At 35.6% G+C, this 19,250-nt stretch overlaps 2 protein-coding genes across 5 annotated transcripts; one reads left to right on the top strand and one right to left on the bottom strand.

The window, feature by feature from the left end:
- Positions 1 to 1,543: 1,543 nt before the first annotated feature.
- Positions 1,544 to 11,521, bottom strand: LOC147559330 (pentatricopeptide repeat-containing protein At2g30780-like). 4 transcript variants are annotated; one of them, XR_015234569.1, is made up of 6 exons: positions 11,452 to 11,521; positions 6,216 to 6,252; positions 5,686 to 6,178; positions 4,097 to 5,521; positions 2,516 to 3,576; positions 1,544 to 2,088 (listed from the first exon to the last, which is right to left on the bottom strand). XR_015234569.1 is itself a non-coding variant. In XM_086661209.1 (4 exons), the coding sequence occupies exons 3-4, from the start codon at positions 6,097 to 6,099 to the stop codon at positions 4,394 to 4,396; spliced, it is 1,542 nt and encodes a 513-aa protein (XP_086517335.1). In that variant the 5' UTR covers positions 6,100 to 6,178; positions 6,216 to 6,252; positions 11,452 to 11,521; the 3' UTR covers positions 4,009 to 4,393. The 4 variants fall into 4 exon arrangements, 1 of the variants encoding a protein (XP_086517335.1); XR_015234570.1 differs by having other exon boundaries at positions 2,516 to 2,713; positions 4,272 to 5,521; XR_015234571.1 differs by having other exon boundaries at positions 2,516 to 2,713; positions 4,277 to 5,521.
- Positions 11,522 to 13,104: 1,583 nt separating this feature from the next.
- Positions 13,105 to 19,187, top strand: LOC147559329 (transducin family protein / WD-40 repeat family protein). The gene is made up of 10 exons (XM_086661230.1): positions 13,105 to 13,300; positions 13,724 to 14,207; positions 14,356 to 14,475; positions 14,936 to 15,013; positions 15,451 to 15,633; positions 16,298 to 16,375; positions 16,742 to 16,917; positions 17,663 to 17,821; positions 18,674 to 18,734; positions 18,851 to 19,187. The coding sequence occupies exons 2-10, from the start codon at positions 13,773 to 13,775 to the stop codon at positions 19,046 to 19,048; spliced, it is 1,488 nt and encodes a 495-aa protein (XP_086517356.1). The 5' UTR covers positions 13,105 to 13,300; positions 13,724 to 13,772; the 3' UTR covers positions 19,049 to 19,187.
- The last annotated feature ends 63 nt before the right edge of the window (positions 19,188 to 19,250 follow it).

Below are 19,250 nucleotides of genomic sequence, written 5' to 3'. Positions count from 1 at the left end.
ATTATGTTATGTTATATTATATTATATTATATTATATTATATTATATTATATTATATTATATTATATTATATTATATTATATTATATTATATTATATTATATTAATATTTAACTATATTAAATAATAAATATTTACCAATTGTCCATCAATGTCCACTGATATCTACAGATGTCTACGAAAGTCGAAAATTATATATTTGGAAATATTAATTAATTTTTTTTATTTCATATGGTAAGACAGTAATAATATTAAAAATAATAAATATCAACTAAATATCTATCAATGTACACAGATATTCACGGATGTCTACGAAAGTCGAAAAATTTATTTTCAAAGTAGTAGGGCAAATTTATTTCGTATGATTAGACAATAATGATTACATTAAAATAATAAATGTCTACCAACTGCCATCAATGTCCTCAGATATCCACAGATGTCCACAAAAGTCGAAAAATATATTATTGAAACATGAGTACAAATATATTATTTCATATGGTTTGACAATAATGATAATATTAAAATAATAAATGTCTATCAATTATCCTTCAATGATGAGATAATAATAATAATAATAATAATAATAATAATAATAATAATAATAAATAATAATAATAATAATAATAATATCCACTACACATTTTGTCCATGGATTCAATATGTTGAAATGTCCCCAGGACATTTTGTCCATGAACCAAATGTCTTGAAATGTCTCTGAGACATTTTGTCTATGAATCAAATGTCCTGAAATGTCCATAAAGACATTTTGTCTACGTACAAATGTCCCGAAATGTCTTGAAATGTCTCTGGAACATTTTGTCTCTGAGTGTCCTCCAATGTCCTGAACCACTACCCCCCCCTTAGTGAACCAACAAAATGAATGTAAAAAAGAAATGTTGAATTTAATGCAATAGTAAAGTAATTGGAGTAATACCACCACCGACCTTCCTGCACATTACCACAGGTTGTCTACCTCTATCATATCTTTTGCAGAGATGTTGGGTTAACACTGTTGTAGAAAACCCTACTTGGTATTCTATCTATTTATTTTTCTCACTTGGAACTTTTCTCATCGAGAAGCTCAAAAAAATCACAGAGAAAGTGTTTTCTGAGGACAATGTCACAACCCGAGCTAAATACTGCCTATGACGACGAGACATGTAGTTCATTCTCGCTAACGAAACCCAGTTGTTTCTCAACAAACAAAAGTAAAATAGGTAGGTGAAGGCCGATGATGGAAAGAGATAAGGAAATAAGAGAATGGAGGAAAATGGGGGCAAGCGGAACAAAAAGTGAGACTTGCGAACTAAGGCATTGAGCTTCAACCAACATTGTTTAGTGGAAGAGAGTGAGCTAGAGAAAGTACAAAAATAGGAACAATATACTTAACATATGGACCATATGGTATAAGAAAAGGCTTAATAGGAACAATATACAACATATTCACAACCAAGCCGTTAGAAACGCGCCAAAAAAAGACGCATTTCACATGTTCAAGCTTCGCAATTTGCTCTGTTCTTTACTATGCAAGCGCTTCGAAAACTTCCAAGATGCATAACAAAGTGCTCTAAAAATTCATTCAGACAATATATTATCCATGTTGTAAATGAAGAAAGTCATAAACATCTCAAATCTAGCAAAACAGTTGCAGATAATGAAAGATAGTCCCACGTGGACGAAAGAAAAATTTAAGATCTAGGGTCACTACTTACTGTCATCTGGTTTTTGATTTTGGATTGGACAAGCTCGATAGAAACACCAAGAGAAATACACTATTACATCTAACACAGTTCAAAGAATCAATCTGCAATTTATATGATAATGGTGGCCCTTGGTTTTTCAAGATACTTGAATCTTTCTTCTTGTAGTTGAACCATTGGGATGACTAGTTTTTCTTAGAAAATGAGGGAAAAAATGGATACCTCTGTTAATGAACAGACAAAACCGCCAGGGAAGATGAAATTTTCTCGCTGCAGTCGGCTTTAGGAGGTCGGAAATGCTTCTCTCCTCAGGGGGGATCAATTTCACTATCCGAAAGCTATCAGTTACTTGATATCCTGGGGTTTAGAAGATCACATTTACACGGCTCTCTGCAAAATAGGTGATCAGTAAGACGCAGCCAAAGTAATCATCCAACAAAATAACAACCAATAGAGAAATTTTAGAAAAAACTTGAAAGCTAAAATTCCAATAGGTACAGCTAAATGCTAAAATACGGGACTTCTCCAACAGTCTTCGTGAATTATCTTATACATCGAGAATTTGTAATTGAGATACAAAAACACAAAGACATATCAAAGTAAAGGCATATAATCTTGTAGGTGAACCAAAGGGAATATGGGTTCCGAATTCCTTCATTTGCTTTTATGTGTTGGAGAAAGTGGATTATAACACTATATGTGCATATTATCATTATTTCCACCTACTCGATCCCTTGCATACCACCTAATCTTGCTGATAAGTCTCTTAAGAACAACTCAAATTCTAATCGAAATTCACTTATTGTTAAAATCATACCCCAGAAACAATATTTGTTTTAGCCTCTTTGACTCTGCGCCTCATAACCTGATGCCTTATCTTCATCGGGTGTCTGGGGTTTCCAAACTTCACTAAACTGCTGCAACTTGGGATACCGGCCCCAATTCCTCTGAGAAACTAATACACAGCAATCTCAAACTTAACTCAGAAACTGCTACTGCTGCTAATTTTCAACATCTATAATCATAGACCAACAGTAACATATTTCAGTGCTTCATGATATAAACCATGATTCTGAAGGCAGAAGAAAATCAACAAATATGTGCAGAACAAAAATGAAAACAAGGTCCAGAAAGACGATAAGATTTTGGAGGTAGAACATGTAACGGTATGGGGCACAAGGCAACTCAGTGAGTTGGTGGAAACACTAACTTAAGGTTTCTACTTCCCTTGAGAAAACAAATTTCTTTGATTCATCAATCATCATCTTAGCAGATTTAAATGCGAAACTAAATCTCAGTCAATTAAAGCACCCTAACAAGTGAAATCTATCTTCAAGACCATGAATCAAACGAATCTTTTACCAAGCCCAAGAGCATTAGTTAGGATGGCATTTTTCTTCATTTTTTACAGTTTTCTGGAAGCAAATCAGCAGCTAATGCCCTATAACTAAAAAAAAAGTTACTTATTTCAGAAAACTAATGCAGATTTATGAAGAGTTGTCCATTCTCAAGATTTGGTAAGGCGAACCCCACGAACATAGCCAAAAATAATTGATCTTACTACGCCAATCTAGCTTCATCATAGTCATCATCATCTATTCAAGTAAAGTTTCGGCTAAAAGTGTGACCTCTAATTTCAAGGTGAAGCTTCTCAGATCTTAGGAATGCGTTGAGAGGTACAAAACAACTGAAAAACAAGCTCTGGAATTCCTCCGCTATGGTCTCAACCCATTAAAACTACTTATTATGAACATCAGTAGATCTTGTAACTTGTAAGTGCTCTAGAAAATATAAGGACAAAAAGCAAAATATACGATAAGATCTTGAAAGTAACAAGAACGAGTTTTACGAGCTACAGAGATGACAAGTTTTCATTACCTAGGTTCTAGTACAAGTACAACATGCATAGACAAATACAGTTTTCTGGAAGCAAATCAGCATCTAATGCCCTATAACTAAAAATAAGTTGCTTATTTCAGAAAACAAATGCAGATTTATGAAGAGTTCTCCCATTCTCAAGATTTCGTAAGGTGAACCCCACAAACATAGCCAAAAATAATTGATCATACTACCCCAATCTAGCTTCATCGTAGTCATCATCATCATCTATTCAAGTAAAGTTTCGGCTAAAAGTGTGAGTGTGTGACCTCTAATTTCAAGGGGAAGCTTCTCAGATCTTAGGAATGTGCCGAGAGGTAGAAAACAACTGAAAAACGAGCACTGAAATTCCTGCGCTACGGTCTCAACCCATTAAACCTACTTATTATGAACATCAGTAGATCTTGTAACTTGTAAGTGCTTTAGAAAATATAAGGACAAAAAGCAAAATATATGATAAGATCTTGAAAGTAACAAGAATGAGTTTTACGAGCTACAGAGATGACAAGAATTCATTAACCTAGGTTCTGGTACAAGTACAACATGCATAGACAAATACATTGCTAGGAAGGTACTTGCTAGAATGAAAAAATTCCCGGTTTTAGTACTTTCCTCTATGTATTATGCGTATTAAGCTCAAAGAAGATTACCACCTAAATATTACTAAGTTGGTGAGAAATTTGAGAAAATTGAACCTTACTAACATATAATTTCAGCTTCGAAATTCTCTACTCCAGCTTCAAGAACCATCAGTTATGATTCACTGGTGCTACTTTAGATAATCTTAACAAGTACAAATTCCAATCACTTCGGTGTTTTAGGACGTTGAAGCATCCAAAGGAATTTCAAACCCATGCTTGTACATAAGACCTAGTAATCTCTCAATTTTCGATCTTTGACCATACTGTGTGTATGCCTTATACATAATCAAGAACGTTTTCTTTGTGGGATCAATGTTAAATTGCTCCATCTCATCTATAACATTCTCCATTTCGTCGAGGCGATTATGTGCTGCATACATGACCATCTTACAATGATACAAGGATCGACAGATTTTCCACCCAGCGGATTCAGCCTGCCTCACAAACTTTGCTAGCTCTTCCAAAGCATCACAACGGAAATAACTTGCTATTATCGAACGCATCACACCGACCTTTGTAACAGCGGTTTTTCGTTCGAATGCCTCAAGAATATAACTTTGCATATCATCCAAAAGATTTTCTTGTGCATAAACTCTAATTAACAACACATTTAACCAAGGTCTGTAATCTTCCTCTGGGATATACTTTAAAAGTGCTTCAATCTTCTTAATCCTACAAGGATCAGAACTATTACAATAAGCACATATCATGGCTCTAATTAAAGCTATTTCTTTTTCATTCACATAATGCTTGACCAATTCATAAGTCTTTTCCATTTTATCTAGTTGACATGAATGTGCATAACCTCGAAGCATTAACAAATAAGTACCGATATCAGGCTTGACCGGTCCATCCTCCATGGTTTTGAACATTTTCTCCATTTCTTCCCACATCCATGCAGTAACATAACCAGCAATGAGACTATTGTATGTACTCAAATTCGGGGCGAGATTCAATTCTTTTACCTCCCGAAAAGTTTCCTCCATGTGTCTAACCAACATCAATCGACCAAAAACCGAAATTAGAATGTTGTAAGTAACAATCGTGGGATCACAATTGACATCTTTCTTTAACTCCCTAAATAAAGACTGTGATTTCTCATCTAAACCATTATACATATAGGCTCCCATTAGGGCATTATACGTCGAAGTTGTCTTAATTCCCTTACTAGCAGCCTCCACAAACAATTCAACAGCAAAATCAACATCCTTAATTCTACCAGCAATAGTTATACCCTTGGAGTATTCTTCGGATTCCATTGGAGTACCCAAATCACTAGCTTGTTTCCTTCTCCAATTAAAAACCTGAATCATAATATAACATGAAGTAAATAAAAATCCAACCTTTCTCTGTTTCACTAAAATTTAGTGATTTTCCAGTTGAAAAAACATCTACCCATAATCTATTGATCACAATAAAAGTAAAAGAAAAAAAAGTTGATTAGGTAAAGAGAGTAGTATATATATACCTCTAGGGCTAATTGAGGCAATAACTTCAATTGCTTACATAATTCAATTAGGGCAAATCCACGACGAAAGCTTCGAAATAAATAATCAGTCTTGGTATTTAAAATTTCAACAATCTTCTCTGAATCAGATATATTATCTACTAACTCATCTCTTAATTCCGATACTTTCAAGATTAATTCTTCTTCACTTATTCCAGTAGTACTACCTGATCTTTCTGTAAACAAATGAACAATCTTTGGGTATTCATTTGAGCAGAAAAATCGATTTTGAACTGAGATTTCATCGATTAACCTTCGATTTGAGTTTCTCTTTAAGAGAGAGAAAGTATTTGTTAACGATTTTGTTGAGCAACAACATCTTTGCAGAATCAAATCTGCTTTGAGTTTATTTGAGATCTTCCAAACTCGATTCATCGTGTTCTAAGTTTGATATACATAGTTTTTTTTTTCTAGGGTTTCTTTAGGTTTAACTGATAATAGCCGCCGGTAATACCTTTTTTTTTTTTTTTGATGAGATCCGCCCGTAATACCTGAGCACGGCGATTTGATTATTCAGTCTTCCTTTTACTTGTTTGGGAGAATTACTGAAACCCCGACTTTTGATAATGCTTTTACTGAAACCCCCGACTTTTATTAGTAATTACTGAAACCCCCGACTTCCGTTAGACTTAACGGTCATATTTTCAATATTACTTTCTTGTCCTCTTACTAAAACCCCCGACTTTTGATGATGTGTTTACTAAAACCCCCGACTTTTCTAACAGACTTGTCCCCTTACTAAAACCCCCACCTTTACTAATTGAGATTACTGAAACCCCCGACTTTTGAAATGAATAGACAATATCAATATGGAGGGCTAAGATGACATAAAACCCCCACTTTTTGCCACTTTTGCTGCAGCTATGTGAGTTTTATTGCATGGTTTTGTAATAAGAGTAATAGAACCATAATAAAATATTTTTGCCTGTAGGTTCAAGGAAAATGATAAGTTTTTAAAAAGGAGATAAGTTATGTTAATAAGATTTATGCGAGCAAGAGTCACATAATTGTATTACGAAGATAATGACCAGAATAAGCTTGAGTTTCTATATCCATACATTAACACTTTTTTGTAAATACCTAAAGGATTATCTAAATGGTCATTTTGATTGTAATTTAATGTTTAGTAATTATAAAAGTAGAGTGAAAGGAGGTGATCCTTATAACCAGCTAGGACATGGAATTTAATGTTCATAAAAATCTATGCATTGTCCACCACGGCACCACCCTTGTTGTTCACATTATTTTCCTTCAAAATATCAGACAACATATAACCGAATTCGTCTTCACGGACCTGCGTGTGTCGGAAGTGACAACATGAAAAATTAAGTAAAAGACAAGGGATGGAACTATTAGTCTTAAACCTGGAATTGAATAACTCGAAAGCCGAAACTAATTGTTTTTTGAACCTAGATTTCAATACAAAGTAGATTTCAACTATTAGTAGATTTCAGTGTCCATAAGAATGATAACCATGCAACGGCTAGAGAATGGAGTCAAAGGACTCAATTAAAAAAGAAGATATTTCATCACCAACCTCAGCATACCATTCTGACTATTAAAGTAACATCAATTTCATTAAAAACTAACATCCATCTGATAAAAAACTAACACCCATTCAACAAAAACTACCATGAATTCCACAAAAACTAAAAGTTAAATGTAAAGTTGTTGAACCCTCCGTCTCCTGTTATAGTCTGTTTAACACACTTAAGCGCCATGGCTGGACGCTTTTGCCTTACCTTTATCCTTGTCAGTTGTTTTGGACAATGATGTGCTACCTGATGCTCGTGATACTGCTGCTGCTACACGTAATGCTGCTAATTCATTAAGAGAACGGGGTCGTGTTGTTGCTCTAGGATTACCTGTTTCCCGTGATTGTAAAGTATGATGTGCTGATGGAGTTGGAGTTGCAGACTCTCCAACTTGTGAAGGATTCCCTACTACGGCAGTTGTACTCTTTTTTGAGTTACTTCCAACAGCACCCCCTTTACAACTCCTGACATTATGACCAGTCTCTTTGCATCTTGAACACTTTCTAAGTTTGCTTGTTGACGCTCGATTAGGTTCTCCGGCAGACTTATATCTATTCACCTTTGGTCTACCCGGCTGCCTCTTCAATGGAGGTGCATTGACTGTTTCATTGGTAGGCTACATGTTCAAAATAGGATATAATAAGAAACTAGAAACCCTAATCTCTTTACAAAGGAAGAAAACATAGTGGCACTACGTAATAAACACCACAATATAAGGCATTCATTCACATAAAAGGGTCCCCACATAAAACAAAAGTCATATGCTTTTTCGTTCAATTCTCGAATCTTGGTAATGTACTTTTCGAAGTTTACCTCTTTGTGAGCTACTCCTGCCCTCCACATAAGGCTCTGCACGGAAGAATCCTTAAAATACTTCCTAAAATTTGCAAACAAGTGTCTTAAGCAAAATCTTGAACAAGCCTCGGGAAACACTCTCTCTACTGCTACTACAAGACCTTTTCCTCTATCACTCATAAATGAAATTTTTTTTCCCTTCAACATCAAATGCGGCTTCAGTATTTCAAGAAAAATGGTCCAGTTGCCTTCATTCTCTGCATCACAAACCATAATTGCCAACGGGTACAGACCCCCCATTGCATCTAATGCGGTGGCTGCCAACAAAGTCCCACCATACCTACCTTTCAGAAAACATCCGTCTAGACCTATTATAGGTCTACAAGAGTTCCTGAATCCATTGAGTGAAAATTGGTATGACACGCAACAATACCTGAACTGCCTAGTTACCATATCTATACCATATTGTGCAACACTACCAGGATTTGTTTCTAGAATTTTTTCACACAACAACGGTACGAAAGCAAATGACTCTTCAAAACTCCCGTATATCCTATCTTTAAGAAGACACCAAGCTCTATAACCTTTCATGTAATCAATTTTGACTTTGTAATGCTTCCATACATAATTTTGGACATCTTCTGAATTAAACCCAGACGGGTTCTCCCTTGCATGTTTTTCTACGACATTTGCACAAAATACATAAGAGGCACTACTATTCTTCTTACCAACCCTCTTTCCGCATGTATGCACATCATGTACCCTCCTGACTTTTATTGTTTTTGTACCACGAACTGGAGACGCATACATATGCCATGGACAACGATTTACATCATTATCTTCATGAACTTCATGATTAGGTTTGGGTTTTCCGATACAAACACACATTATCCTATCACCTTCATTCCTTGGATGTCTCATTTCAAATTTATTTAAGATAACATATTTTTTAGCTATCTTTCTAAATATGCCAATAGATGAGAAAACCATACCTTTTTTAAATGCAAGGGGAACATGACTTTCATCGGTGAATTCCATTTCGAAGTCTTCCAACGCCTCTGTGTCCTGAACAAAGTGGCCAAACTCTTCATCTTCTTGTGCTTGATCAAAATGCGGTGGAGGTTGTTGGGTTGGAGGATTCTCGTTCTCCATAGCCTCTTCAGACTCAACATCAGTTTCTGGTTCATCTCCCTCATCAACATCAGGTTCTGGTTCATCTTCCTCACCCAAAAATCCATTGTGCTTCCAAAAACTATCTTCATCTTCCTCATCTAGACAAATATCATCTAATCCCATTACATTGCCAGTTATCAGATCTATTTGAGCTTCAAAAAATACCGGAATAGGATCAGAAGGATCATCTACAATACAGTCATCAATTGTTAACGTAGTGTCGCTGAAAGTAGTAGTCTCACCTATTACAAGATAAAGACAATCATTTTCAAACAATCTTATAAAACAATCTCATAAAACAAAACTATAATGAAATTGGAGAAGATGAACAAAATCGATTACTTGGTAGTGGTGGAGGTGTTTCAGCCATTCGTTTACGAGTACCCTTACCCCCAATTGGATTCCTGTTAGACAACTATGTTAATAAACACCCTCTCACATGAATAAACTTACATCACAAATTAAAAAATAAACTTACATTTTGCTTATCGAGCTCATAATGTCGTCGTGAAGCTATGTCTGACATTATATCAAGTAAATTTCATACAAATCAAGCCAATTTCACAGAAAGCAAGTAAATTTTAATCAAACCGAGTCAATTTCATACAAATTAAGTCAATTTCACACAAATTAAGTCAATTTCATCATACAACCCAAGTCAATTTCATACAAATCAAATAAATATCAATCAAATCAAGTCAATTTTGTACAAGTCAAATAATATTCTAAATTCTTAAAATTTCAATGAGATACTGTTGCCCAAGAAAAATATAAGGGAAATGCTAAATGTACAAAGAATCTTTGACAAGATTCTTGACAAAATGCCATTTGAACGGTCCCGATCAAAGTCAAACTTTGAAAAACTTTGATCAATTTTTGTCTTTTAGTGAAAAAGAGTCATTAAGTCACAAATTTTGTCAAGGATCTTGTACATGTAGCACTCTCGAAAATATAATTTTGGGTGAAGGGGCATTAATGTCATTTATAAAAAAAAAACACAGCCACTTGTTGCTCTATTACCAAGCAAACTACCAAAAGACATTTAATACAACTTTATACCATCCATACACATCTAGATATGGATTTTAGTGCTTTTATTGCATGAGAAGTTTCACATTCTACCTTCAATTTTGTTTCTCTAATTTTATTAGCTTCACTCATCTTCACCAAACAAAGAAGCTGTTACAAAGAAAAAACAATCTTGGTTTACCCAATTACAAGTCTGTTCTTTTTAGAAATTGGGATTTTGCCCATATTTTGTACTAGGAATTTAATGAGGTGAACAATTAGATCTTAACTTTGGGGGTTTCTTGTATTGATAGATTTGAAATTATTTCAAAGGTGAGAAGAATGTTGAATTGAAGTTGTAGAACAAGATGTTTAAATCATCAAGATGGAAGAGTAAGAAACCCAAAATCAAATGTGTATTCAAATTGCAATTTCAAGTCATCCAGGTACAATTGTTACAGGAAATCAAATCAATTTTTCAACTTTCACCATCAAATTTGAAAACAGTACACATTATTTGCAAGTTTTATTGTGAACAATGTAGATGTAGATAGGGTGGTGGGATCCTAGGGCATCAGTTTTTTGAGTCTTTTGACTGAAACATCCAAAAGGTTTGATTCAAAACCCTAATTGCAAGTTAAACCCTAAATCCACAATTCCCTCCCAATGTCATATATGAATATTTATTTCTCCTGAGTCCCAAAAATTCCCACCATCCATTCATTGATAACCTAAAAATATTACACAATTTATTCATCTTATGGAGCAAAAATTCCCACCATCCATTCATTGGTAACCAAAAAATATTACCTCCACAATTTTACCTTTACACATGGGTAGTTTGAATGGAAAGAGTGAGAATACCTGGTTCTATTTGTCGAGTTTCCTTGGAGAGAGAGACTGGTTTGATGGAGTTTCGTTAGAGAGAGAGAGAATTACCTGGTTAGTTTTCTGGCTTTGTGGGAGAGAAGAAGGTTATGTTGAAGGCGCCCGACTTTGTGTCGAAGGCGCCCCAATTTTTCTGAACCCTCAAAAAGTCTGGTTTTAGTAAATGCCTTTTGGTCATTTCGCATTATCTAACAGCATATGAAAGTCCTCTAACGGCATATGACCGTTAAGTCTAACGGAAGTCGGGGGTTTCAGTAATTACTAATAAAAGTCGGGGGTTTCAGTAAACGCATTATCAAAAGTCGGGGGTTTCAGTAATTCTCCCTACTTGTTTTGATTCAAATTAGTAAGTCGGGTAACCCGTGCACGGCCTGGCCCAGGACCGTGTTGATTAGCCCGAGTCTTGACAGGCTCACTAGGCCCATTTATAGGCATAAGTAAGGGCTAGGGGAGTTTTAAAGGCGCCCTTTTTTGTTCCCTATAATTTGCCTTGGTAAAGGCGCCTTCCAAACTTTCCTCACCCTATAGTTTTGGCAGGAGAAAGGTTGTTGGTAAAGAGGTTCTCCTCCTGCCCGTGATAGAGTGATCAAGGTAGTGGTGTCCATCGCTCGGCCCACTGGAGATCGTAGGCCAGACCAGGCTGGCCCATTTGAAGTTGGTCCTGTACGGGCCATGGGTCAGGCTCGGTCATGTTCGCGTTAGTTGGGGCTAGGGAGCCGACCCACTTTACACCAAGACCAAGATGATCCTTATTGGCAATTGCGAGGATGGGATCATGTAGGGGTCAAACTAAGAGCGCGAAGACAGGTGAAATCGAAACCCATTCGCAAAAACCTCGGTATAAAATAGTCTCCCCTTTTTTATTGAATTGGTCTTTAAGTCTGGTCCGGTTTTTCTAACAAGCCTGTGGGCCCTGAACCAGACTGGATTAAATGCTTTATATTATCCATACAATTAATGGTAAAATAGTAAAGAATAATTAAGTATTATATCTTATAATAGAATTGTTTTTGTTCTAATTCTTGTTTCAATACACTATTGAGTAAAGAAAATATTAGTACAGATTGTTGTCATTGTTAGATCATATTCTTTGATTGATGACAATATCAATCTCAAAATAATCTTTTGATCATTAATATTTTGTTAAATAAAGTTTAAACCGGAAAATTGGATAGGTACTCGTTGAAATATGTCAAAAAATCGGTCCACCTAGATCGATATCACCCCTATGGTCATAGAAGACTCGGTAATATATGACGTGATTACTTTGAAATTTTACTTGAGTACACGCTTGAAAACAACCAAAGGATGGAGTATGCTCGTAAATATGATGGATCAACATGATATGTTAATATTACCGGGAGTGCTACAAAGACAAAATTCTTGACGAAATCCATGACTTGATAACTCATTTTCACTAATCACAGTTTTTTCAAAGTTTGACTTTGATCTAGACCGATCTTTTACCCGTGTGACTCATCGAGTCAAGTATTTTGTCAAAAATCCTTTATACTTACTATTTCCACCTTAAAGGCTATTTTATGCTCTACATGTCATTAAACTACTATCACATGTATTACAATTACCTATAAATCACAAAGGATACACCAAGAAAAGAAACTACTATACAAAAAACGTGTGACATATCGATTGATCAGTTGATATGGCAGACTAGAATGAATTGAAGTTTCTGCTCCTCACTTAAAATCATTTTATAAAATAAAAATTAATTTTATATATTACAAATATCTCATTCCAACACTAGAACTTATGGTCAACATTTGGTAGTCTTAGTATTCGATAATTGTCGACATAAACTCTAAAACTCTAAAAGTCTATTGTTCGATTATGTTGACATAAACATCAGAACTCATGCAAGTCTTTTTAGAAGGACAAGCGTGATTAGCCATTTTTTTAATAAAATTTTCGAGTGGACGAGTCACACGGGTAAAGGAACGGTCTCCGTTAAAGTGATCCAGTCATCCATTTTGTTAAGGATTTTGTCAAGTGTACTTGCTTGCGTGTCTCATTGTTGGCCGTAGTACTCAGACTTACATAACTACTCTTCTTTCTCTCTCTAAAAATCCCCAAATACTCTTCCCAATAAATTCACAAACTTTATCAATAACAAAAGGGGAATTCCGTCAATTACTGCGAACAGGAATCGATTTCTACAGGTCAAATTCTAAATTCTAACCTCCGATTAGGTTTAATCGATTCCCCTTCTCCTTTAACTTCACTTAGTATTTGTTTTGACATAATCCTTGACTGTTTCAACACTACTTTGTATAGATATATAGTATTTTAGTTCCAATCTTGTCTAATTTTTAGGTTTTCTTTTCAAGATGAACTGATGATTCAACGAACATGAAATTGGATTGACTGTTTGTGTTTTGGTATAAATTTGTTGATTTACATTTGAACTGTTTAAGATTGAGTTACTGAATTGAGTAGATTAATCAAAACATTTCCTTGAAACTTTGAAGAACTCCTATCTGATAAATTTCTTTTTTTCAGTGTTAGGTGAATTTTTTGATCTTATAGTTCTTATTACTGGGTAACTAGTTAGATTCTTATTTGTATTGATTTATGATCAGCAGGAGAGATACTTATATGGGTAAATTTTATCTGGAATGGTTGTAAATCGATATGTTCGAGGTCGGTGATTGGGAGTTTGTCGTCGACGAGGGTATGGGATACAATATGAGCAGATTAGAAATAGGTTCAGATTTGTGTGATGGTGGGAAGAGTGGGAATGAAGCTTCTGCTAGTCAGAAACACAAAAAAAGGTTAAATTATTTAGATGATGAAGTTGCTCAGCTAACCAAGCTTGGATCAGAACCAAATAGACTTGTCACTGGGGTGTTACCTGGAAAGCGAGACCTACCCGTTTCAGTGGTTAAGATATTGGCAGGACGAGAATGTAACTTTTCGGGTTTAGGGAGGTTCTCTGCAGCGGATCGGTGTCATGTTCTCAGTAGATATTTGCCTGTCAATGGTCCATGGAAGGTGGATAAAATGGGTACCCGAGCTTATGTCTCGCAGTTTTCGGCTGATGGTTCACTTTTTGTTGCTGGGTTTCAGGTACTGCCCTTGCTTTGTTGAAGCGAGAAGTAATTTCAAGAAAAAGAAAGAAAAGTATATCATGATCATCAGTTGAATCGGAAATTTTAGATTTTCGTTTGTTTATGTCAATTGACATTGACCCATGTTTTTGTTTAACTTGTAATAGGGAAGTCATATTAGAATATATGATGTCGACAATGACTTTAAAGTTCAGAAGGACATTCTCGCCAGAAGTTTGCGATGGACTATTACTGATACGTCTGTGTCCCCTGATCAACGCTATCTTGTAAGTTTCTTCCTAGTGAGGATTTCTTTGTAATAAGTTCTATGCTACCAAATATACTGATGATATTTTACAATTTTTCCCGAAATTTATCTCACCATATCATCCAACATTACTTGGAATTTTGGAACCCCTCTAGTTCCTGCCTTTATTTTTAAGAATGAGACATCCAAATTCTTTTGAACATTCATTTCTGTATGAGGGTTTTCCGTCAGTTATTTCTTTAGACATTAAGGTTCATGACAGCGATAGTCCACTAATTCATTTTATTTAGCACAGGAATACATTGTATTTATGAACTCCCTCATTGTTTAGTTTCTTGTACCAAACTAGTTAATGTTTGACTGGAGAGTGGAGATGACCTCGGCTTATCATGATCACTGCTGTCCCATCTTAATTGGAGTGTCTTATTTGCTGGTGGTTTCTAGTTCAGTCTCATCCAACTCTGTCATTTGTATTGCAGGCTTATGCCAGTATGTCACCCATCGTCAACATCGTGAATATCAGATCTGCTGCTAAAGAGTCGTATGCAAACATCACTGTATGTACCACAGGAATAGCAGATTGGATATACTATATCGCTTTTATTATGTCTGCATTGCTGGTGTTGTCTCTAGTGGTCCTGTTCTAATTATATGATTTTCATTACAAATAAAAAGATTTCAACATCACAGTCTAATAGAATGCCTCGGATTGTTTGATGATGCTCCTTAAAAAAGAGTAGGGGGTCCTGGTCTAAAAGTTCTTGTAAATGTAGTAGCTTGAGTATGGGTATGATCCAATCATATCTATACCTGACCTCTTAGGCTACTCAAAACAGTTTTTTCTGTCTTCGTTTAAAGCACCGGGATTATAGATTAATTGGTCTGAAGGACATTTTATATTTTGTTAGATCATTCTGGAAAATGAGACAGCATTGAAGGATTTGATAATGCAGTAATTCTTTTTTCTTGGTGAATACCCTTTCTCTTAATACAGGATATTCACGAAGGATTGGATTTCTCTGTTGCTGCGGGATATGACGAGGAAGATACTTTTGGGATTTTCTCCGTAAAATTCTCGACGGATGGACGGGAGCTTGTAGCTGGAAGTAATGATGATTCAATATATGTCTATGACCTCGAAACAAAAAAGCTTACACTGAGGACAGTAGCCCACTCGGTATTGATACTCAAATGATCTTCTTGTGCCCTTCTTCATCAATTTACATAAATTTTGGGCAGACTATTTGAATTGGATCTATTGTTCCCATGAAGTTCTGTCTGTGGCATTTAACTCCTAAAAATAACAGCATATTTCTCTACTGTTATGAGCCAGCATGCTTGTTGATATTCAGATTCTAGACTTCACATATCTTTGAATAATCTACTTAATCGCAAGGGAGAACTTCTGGAATATCGCTAGGGGAGTTACTCGTTAAAGTAACCAATAAGAGCTGATTGACACTCGTATTTTTACGGCAGTTAAAATCTTGGACAACAAGTTGCACAATCAATGTTTTTATCTAGTTGAGATCATTGCACTTCTCGCATTTAAGACTGTCAGACTCATATATAGAGAACCCATGTTGTGACTGTGCAAACATTTAAAATGTCAAAAATCATTCATATTGCATGGAAAGGAAGAGCTCTCTATTCATAACATTTTAATGTAAACTTCGTTTTGAGGGGTAAAAATTTGTGGAAAGGCTTGAGTTTAGATGTTTTCCTTATGGCTTCATAAGACTTCTTCTGACAGTTGGGAGTGGCGATACGTCGCAAAGAATACAAATTATACAATTATAGAGGAGATACTCAAAACTGACTTTTTTTAACTGCTACTGCAGTCTGACGTTAACTCAGTATGCTTTGCTGATGAAACTGGGCATCTCATATATTCAGGAAGTGATGATAATGTTTGCAAGGTAAACTCTTCTCATTATCTATCTTGTTATAAGAGGGAAGGTCTCGTAAAATTTCATTGATAAGTTTCTTTTGATATGATGACTATATTTATCATTTGCCAAAAGAGTGTCTAAAATGATATCCAATAGATGAATGATTAACAACTGATAATACTTCAGAGTCGATACACACAAATTAATGGTCTGTTTTTCTACTTCTGATTATATTTCATCAGTTATAGAATCTCTTCCGAAGAAAAAACCGTTAACAATATTGGTTAGGGTTTTCCTTTTCCTCTAATATGTAATATGTTAGCAAACGACAATTGTTTATAGCTCATTATATTGCATAGGGCCATCATGTGATTATTTATGTATCCTTTCCAGGTGTGGGATAGACGTTGCTTTATGGCAACAGGAAAATCAGCAGGAGTTCTCATGGGACATTTAGAAGGCATTACATTTGTTGATAGCCGGGGGGATGGACGCTATTTTATTTCAAATGGTAAGGATCAAACCATCAAACTTTGGGATATCAGGAAAATGTCCGCAAATGCTACCTGGTATGTATTCTTCGACAATACCTCCCCTTACTTTAAAGTAATATTGACTTTCATTAATCTAACCTTTCAAACTAGCTCTTCCAATACTTGTTAAATGAGTTTGCCTTTCGTGGTCATTTGTGGATTCTAGCATCTTCATATCTTAAACGATATTATAAACTGTTAATCTTTATTCAATAAAAGGCTCACAGTTAGAATTTTTAGTAGATATCTATACTTTTGGTGAACATTTTGAGTCTTTGACGTCGATTTGTCTATTGTTAGTATACTGTATATAATGTAAAATGTCTCCAAATACTTGACGGCTAAAATATTTTCGTCGGAAATGTTTAGGTACCAGTAGTTTTAGAGTTCATCTCGAAGTTTTATCCCTGATGGTTATTCGTCTCCAAGCTTATATAAATGTATAGCTCATTTAAGCATGACCCCAGTACATGATATAGATATTTTCCGCGGATGAAGTACCAGTTTTGGCGGTTCTTGCATCTGTGTGTTTGTGTGTGTATGTGATGCCATATCAAACTCAGCTGTCATAGCCTGTATAGTTTGGTTTGTTTATGACTACAGACTACATGTACTCTCGTTACTGTGTTACTTGAAACAATGTAGTAAATCAATAATTTAGCCTGGTCTGGTCTGGCTTTGCCTGAGTAGCTTCCACTAAGATTAATAGGTTTTGTTAACCACTTAATACCGTCCAACTATCTAAGTGTTTCAGCTCCTTGCTTTTACAAATTTTCTGCAGTAGTGGAAGATACAAAAATTACGAATGGGATTACCGATGGATGGACTATCCAGCCCAGGCAAGAGAATTGAAACATCCGTGCGATCAGTCATTGTCTACATACAGAGGCCATTCAGTTCTGCGTACTCTTATCCGCTGTTACTTCTCCCCAGCATACAGGTGCGCACTTTCCATTAATTTTTTTTTTTGAGAAATCGACTTCGTTCTACGTTAGTCGTTACAAGGCATTGATACATCACGAAGATGTGATAAGCTCGATAACCGCCTACGTTTAACCAAAAAATGAAAGAGGCCTAAAGCCCAACAAGATGAAAGAGGCCAAAAGCCCGAAAAATTTATTACATAATATATACTTTAACCCAAGTTCAATATTCCTGGATTTACACTTTAGTGGATCGAACCTGGGACCTCTGCCTTGCAGAGAAATGCACTAACCAACTGGGCTACCAGTTGTTGGCCACTTTCCATTAACTTGAACTAAGCACCCTCTCCCCTTTATCTTTTTAATCGGGGAGGAAAAGCTTTCCGTTTGCTTCTATTACATCCAACTTTAGTAAATTTCCTTACATTTGAAGAAGACAAACTCCCTTCAAACCCAAAAAATGCATCACAATTTAGCTTCAGAAGCAACCTTTCTTCTCCAAAATCATATTTCACCAATTGTACAAGCACTTCAGACCAAAAAATGGCGCAACCCCATGACACTGCTAGTAAATTCCTTCATAATGTTTTAACTTTGAGAACCAGAGATGAATAGGCGCCTCCGGTAAAAACACTTATAGAAACTGTTTTGAGAAAAGAATCTTCTTAAAAATGAAGATCAAGTGAAGAAACCATGGGAGTGCACTCTAAACTGCAAATTTGTTTATCATCAAAGTGAAATAAGTAAATGAACTGATGGCTCGACCAAGTTGATTTCTAGCAGGCTGAGTTTTTCCTCCTAATTCAGGACCTATATTCAAATTACATTTCTGACACCAAAGTTAAATACTATCTGTCTGATTTTTGCAGTACTGGTCAGAAATACATATACACCGGATCTGCAGATGGTTGGGTTTATATTTATGATATCGTAAGTACTCAGATTCCTCACATGCTTCCTCAGTCAATGCATCGCGTTTTCATCTGAATCGACATTCTGATCGAGTAATTACATGAGAAGAGCTAATATAACTGTTTCTTCTACAGGTGACAGGAGCTCAAGTTGCGAAACTTGCGAATCATGGATCAACAGTGAGAGATTGTAGTTGGCACCCTTCTTATCCAATGCTTATTAGTTCTGGTTGGGATGGAGTCATTGCCAGAAGTGAATTTCCCGGAAATGAAGAAGGCCCAGCACCTCTTACTCGAAAAAGAGTTCTCCGTAGGCGATACGCGGCATATTGAACAGTATGGTGTTGTCTAAAACTAATTGTGAGTTATATAAGATTATAGCAAGCATGGTTCATGACAGTATATGTATATTATTACTATGTGAACTTGTGGAAATAAAGCTTCTAAAATAGAACATATTTATATTGCTCTACTGTTGTGTACTCCAAGGATGGAATAATCTATATAAGCTTACATAACTCGGATCGATTATACA

Source organism: Eschscholzia californica, unplaced genomic scaffold, assembly GCF_041429995.1.
Source record: "Eschscholzia californica isolate CP2 unplaced genomic scaffold, dmEscCali1.0.p SCAF_2, whole genome shotgun sequence".
NCBI lineage: Eukaryota > Viridiplantae > Streptophyta > Magnoliopsida > Ranunculales > Papaveraceae > Eschscholzia > Eschscholzia californica.
Note: the sequence above shows the minus strand (reverse complement) of the source record. Positions and strands in the feature narration are given on the sequence as shown.

Coding starts and splice junctions, on each gene's coding strand:
- LOC147559330 (XM_086661209.1), bottom strand. CDS start 6,099: ATGAATCGAGTTTGGAAGATCTCAAATAAACTCAAAGCAGATTTGATT. Junction 5,522..5,685: donor TGCCTCAATTAGCCCTAGAG/GTATATATATAC, acceptor ATTATGATTCAG/GTTTTTAATTGGAGAAGGAA.
- LOC147559329 (XM_086661230.1), top strand. CDS start 13,773: ATGTTCGAGGTCGGTGATTGGGAGTTTGTCGTCGACGAGGGTATGGGA. Junction 14,208..14,355: donor TTTTTGTTGCTGGGTTTCAG/GTACTGCCCTTG, acceptor AACTTGTAATAG/GGAAGTCATATTAGAATATA. Junction 15,014..15,450: donor AGTCGTATGCAAACATCACT/GTATGTACCACA, acceptor CTCTTAATACAG/GATATTCACGAAGGATTGGA.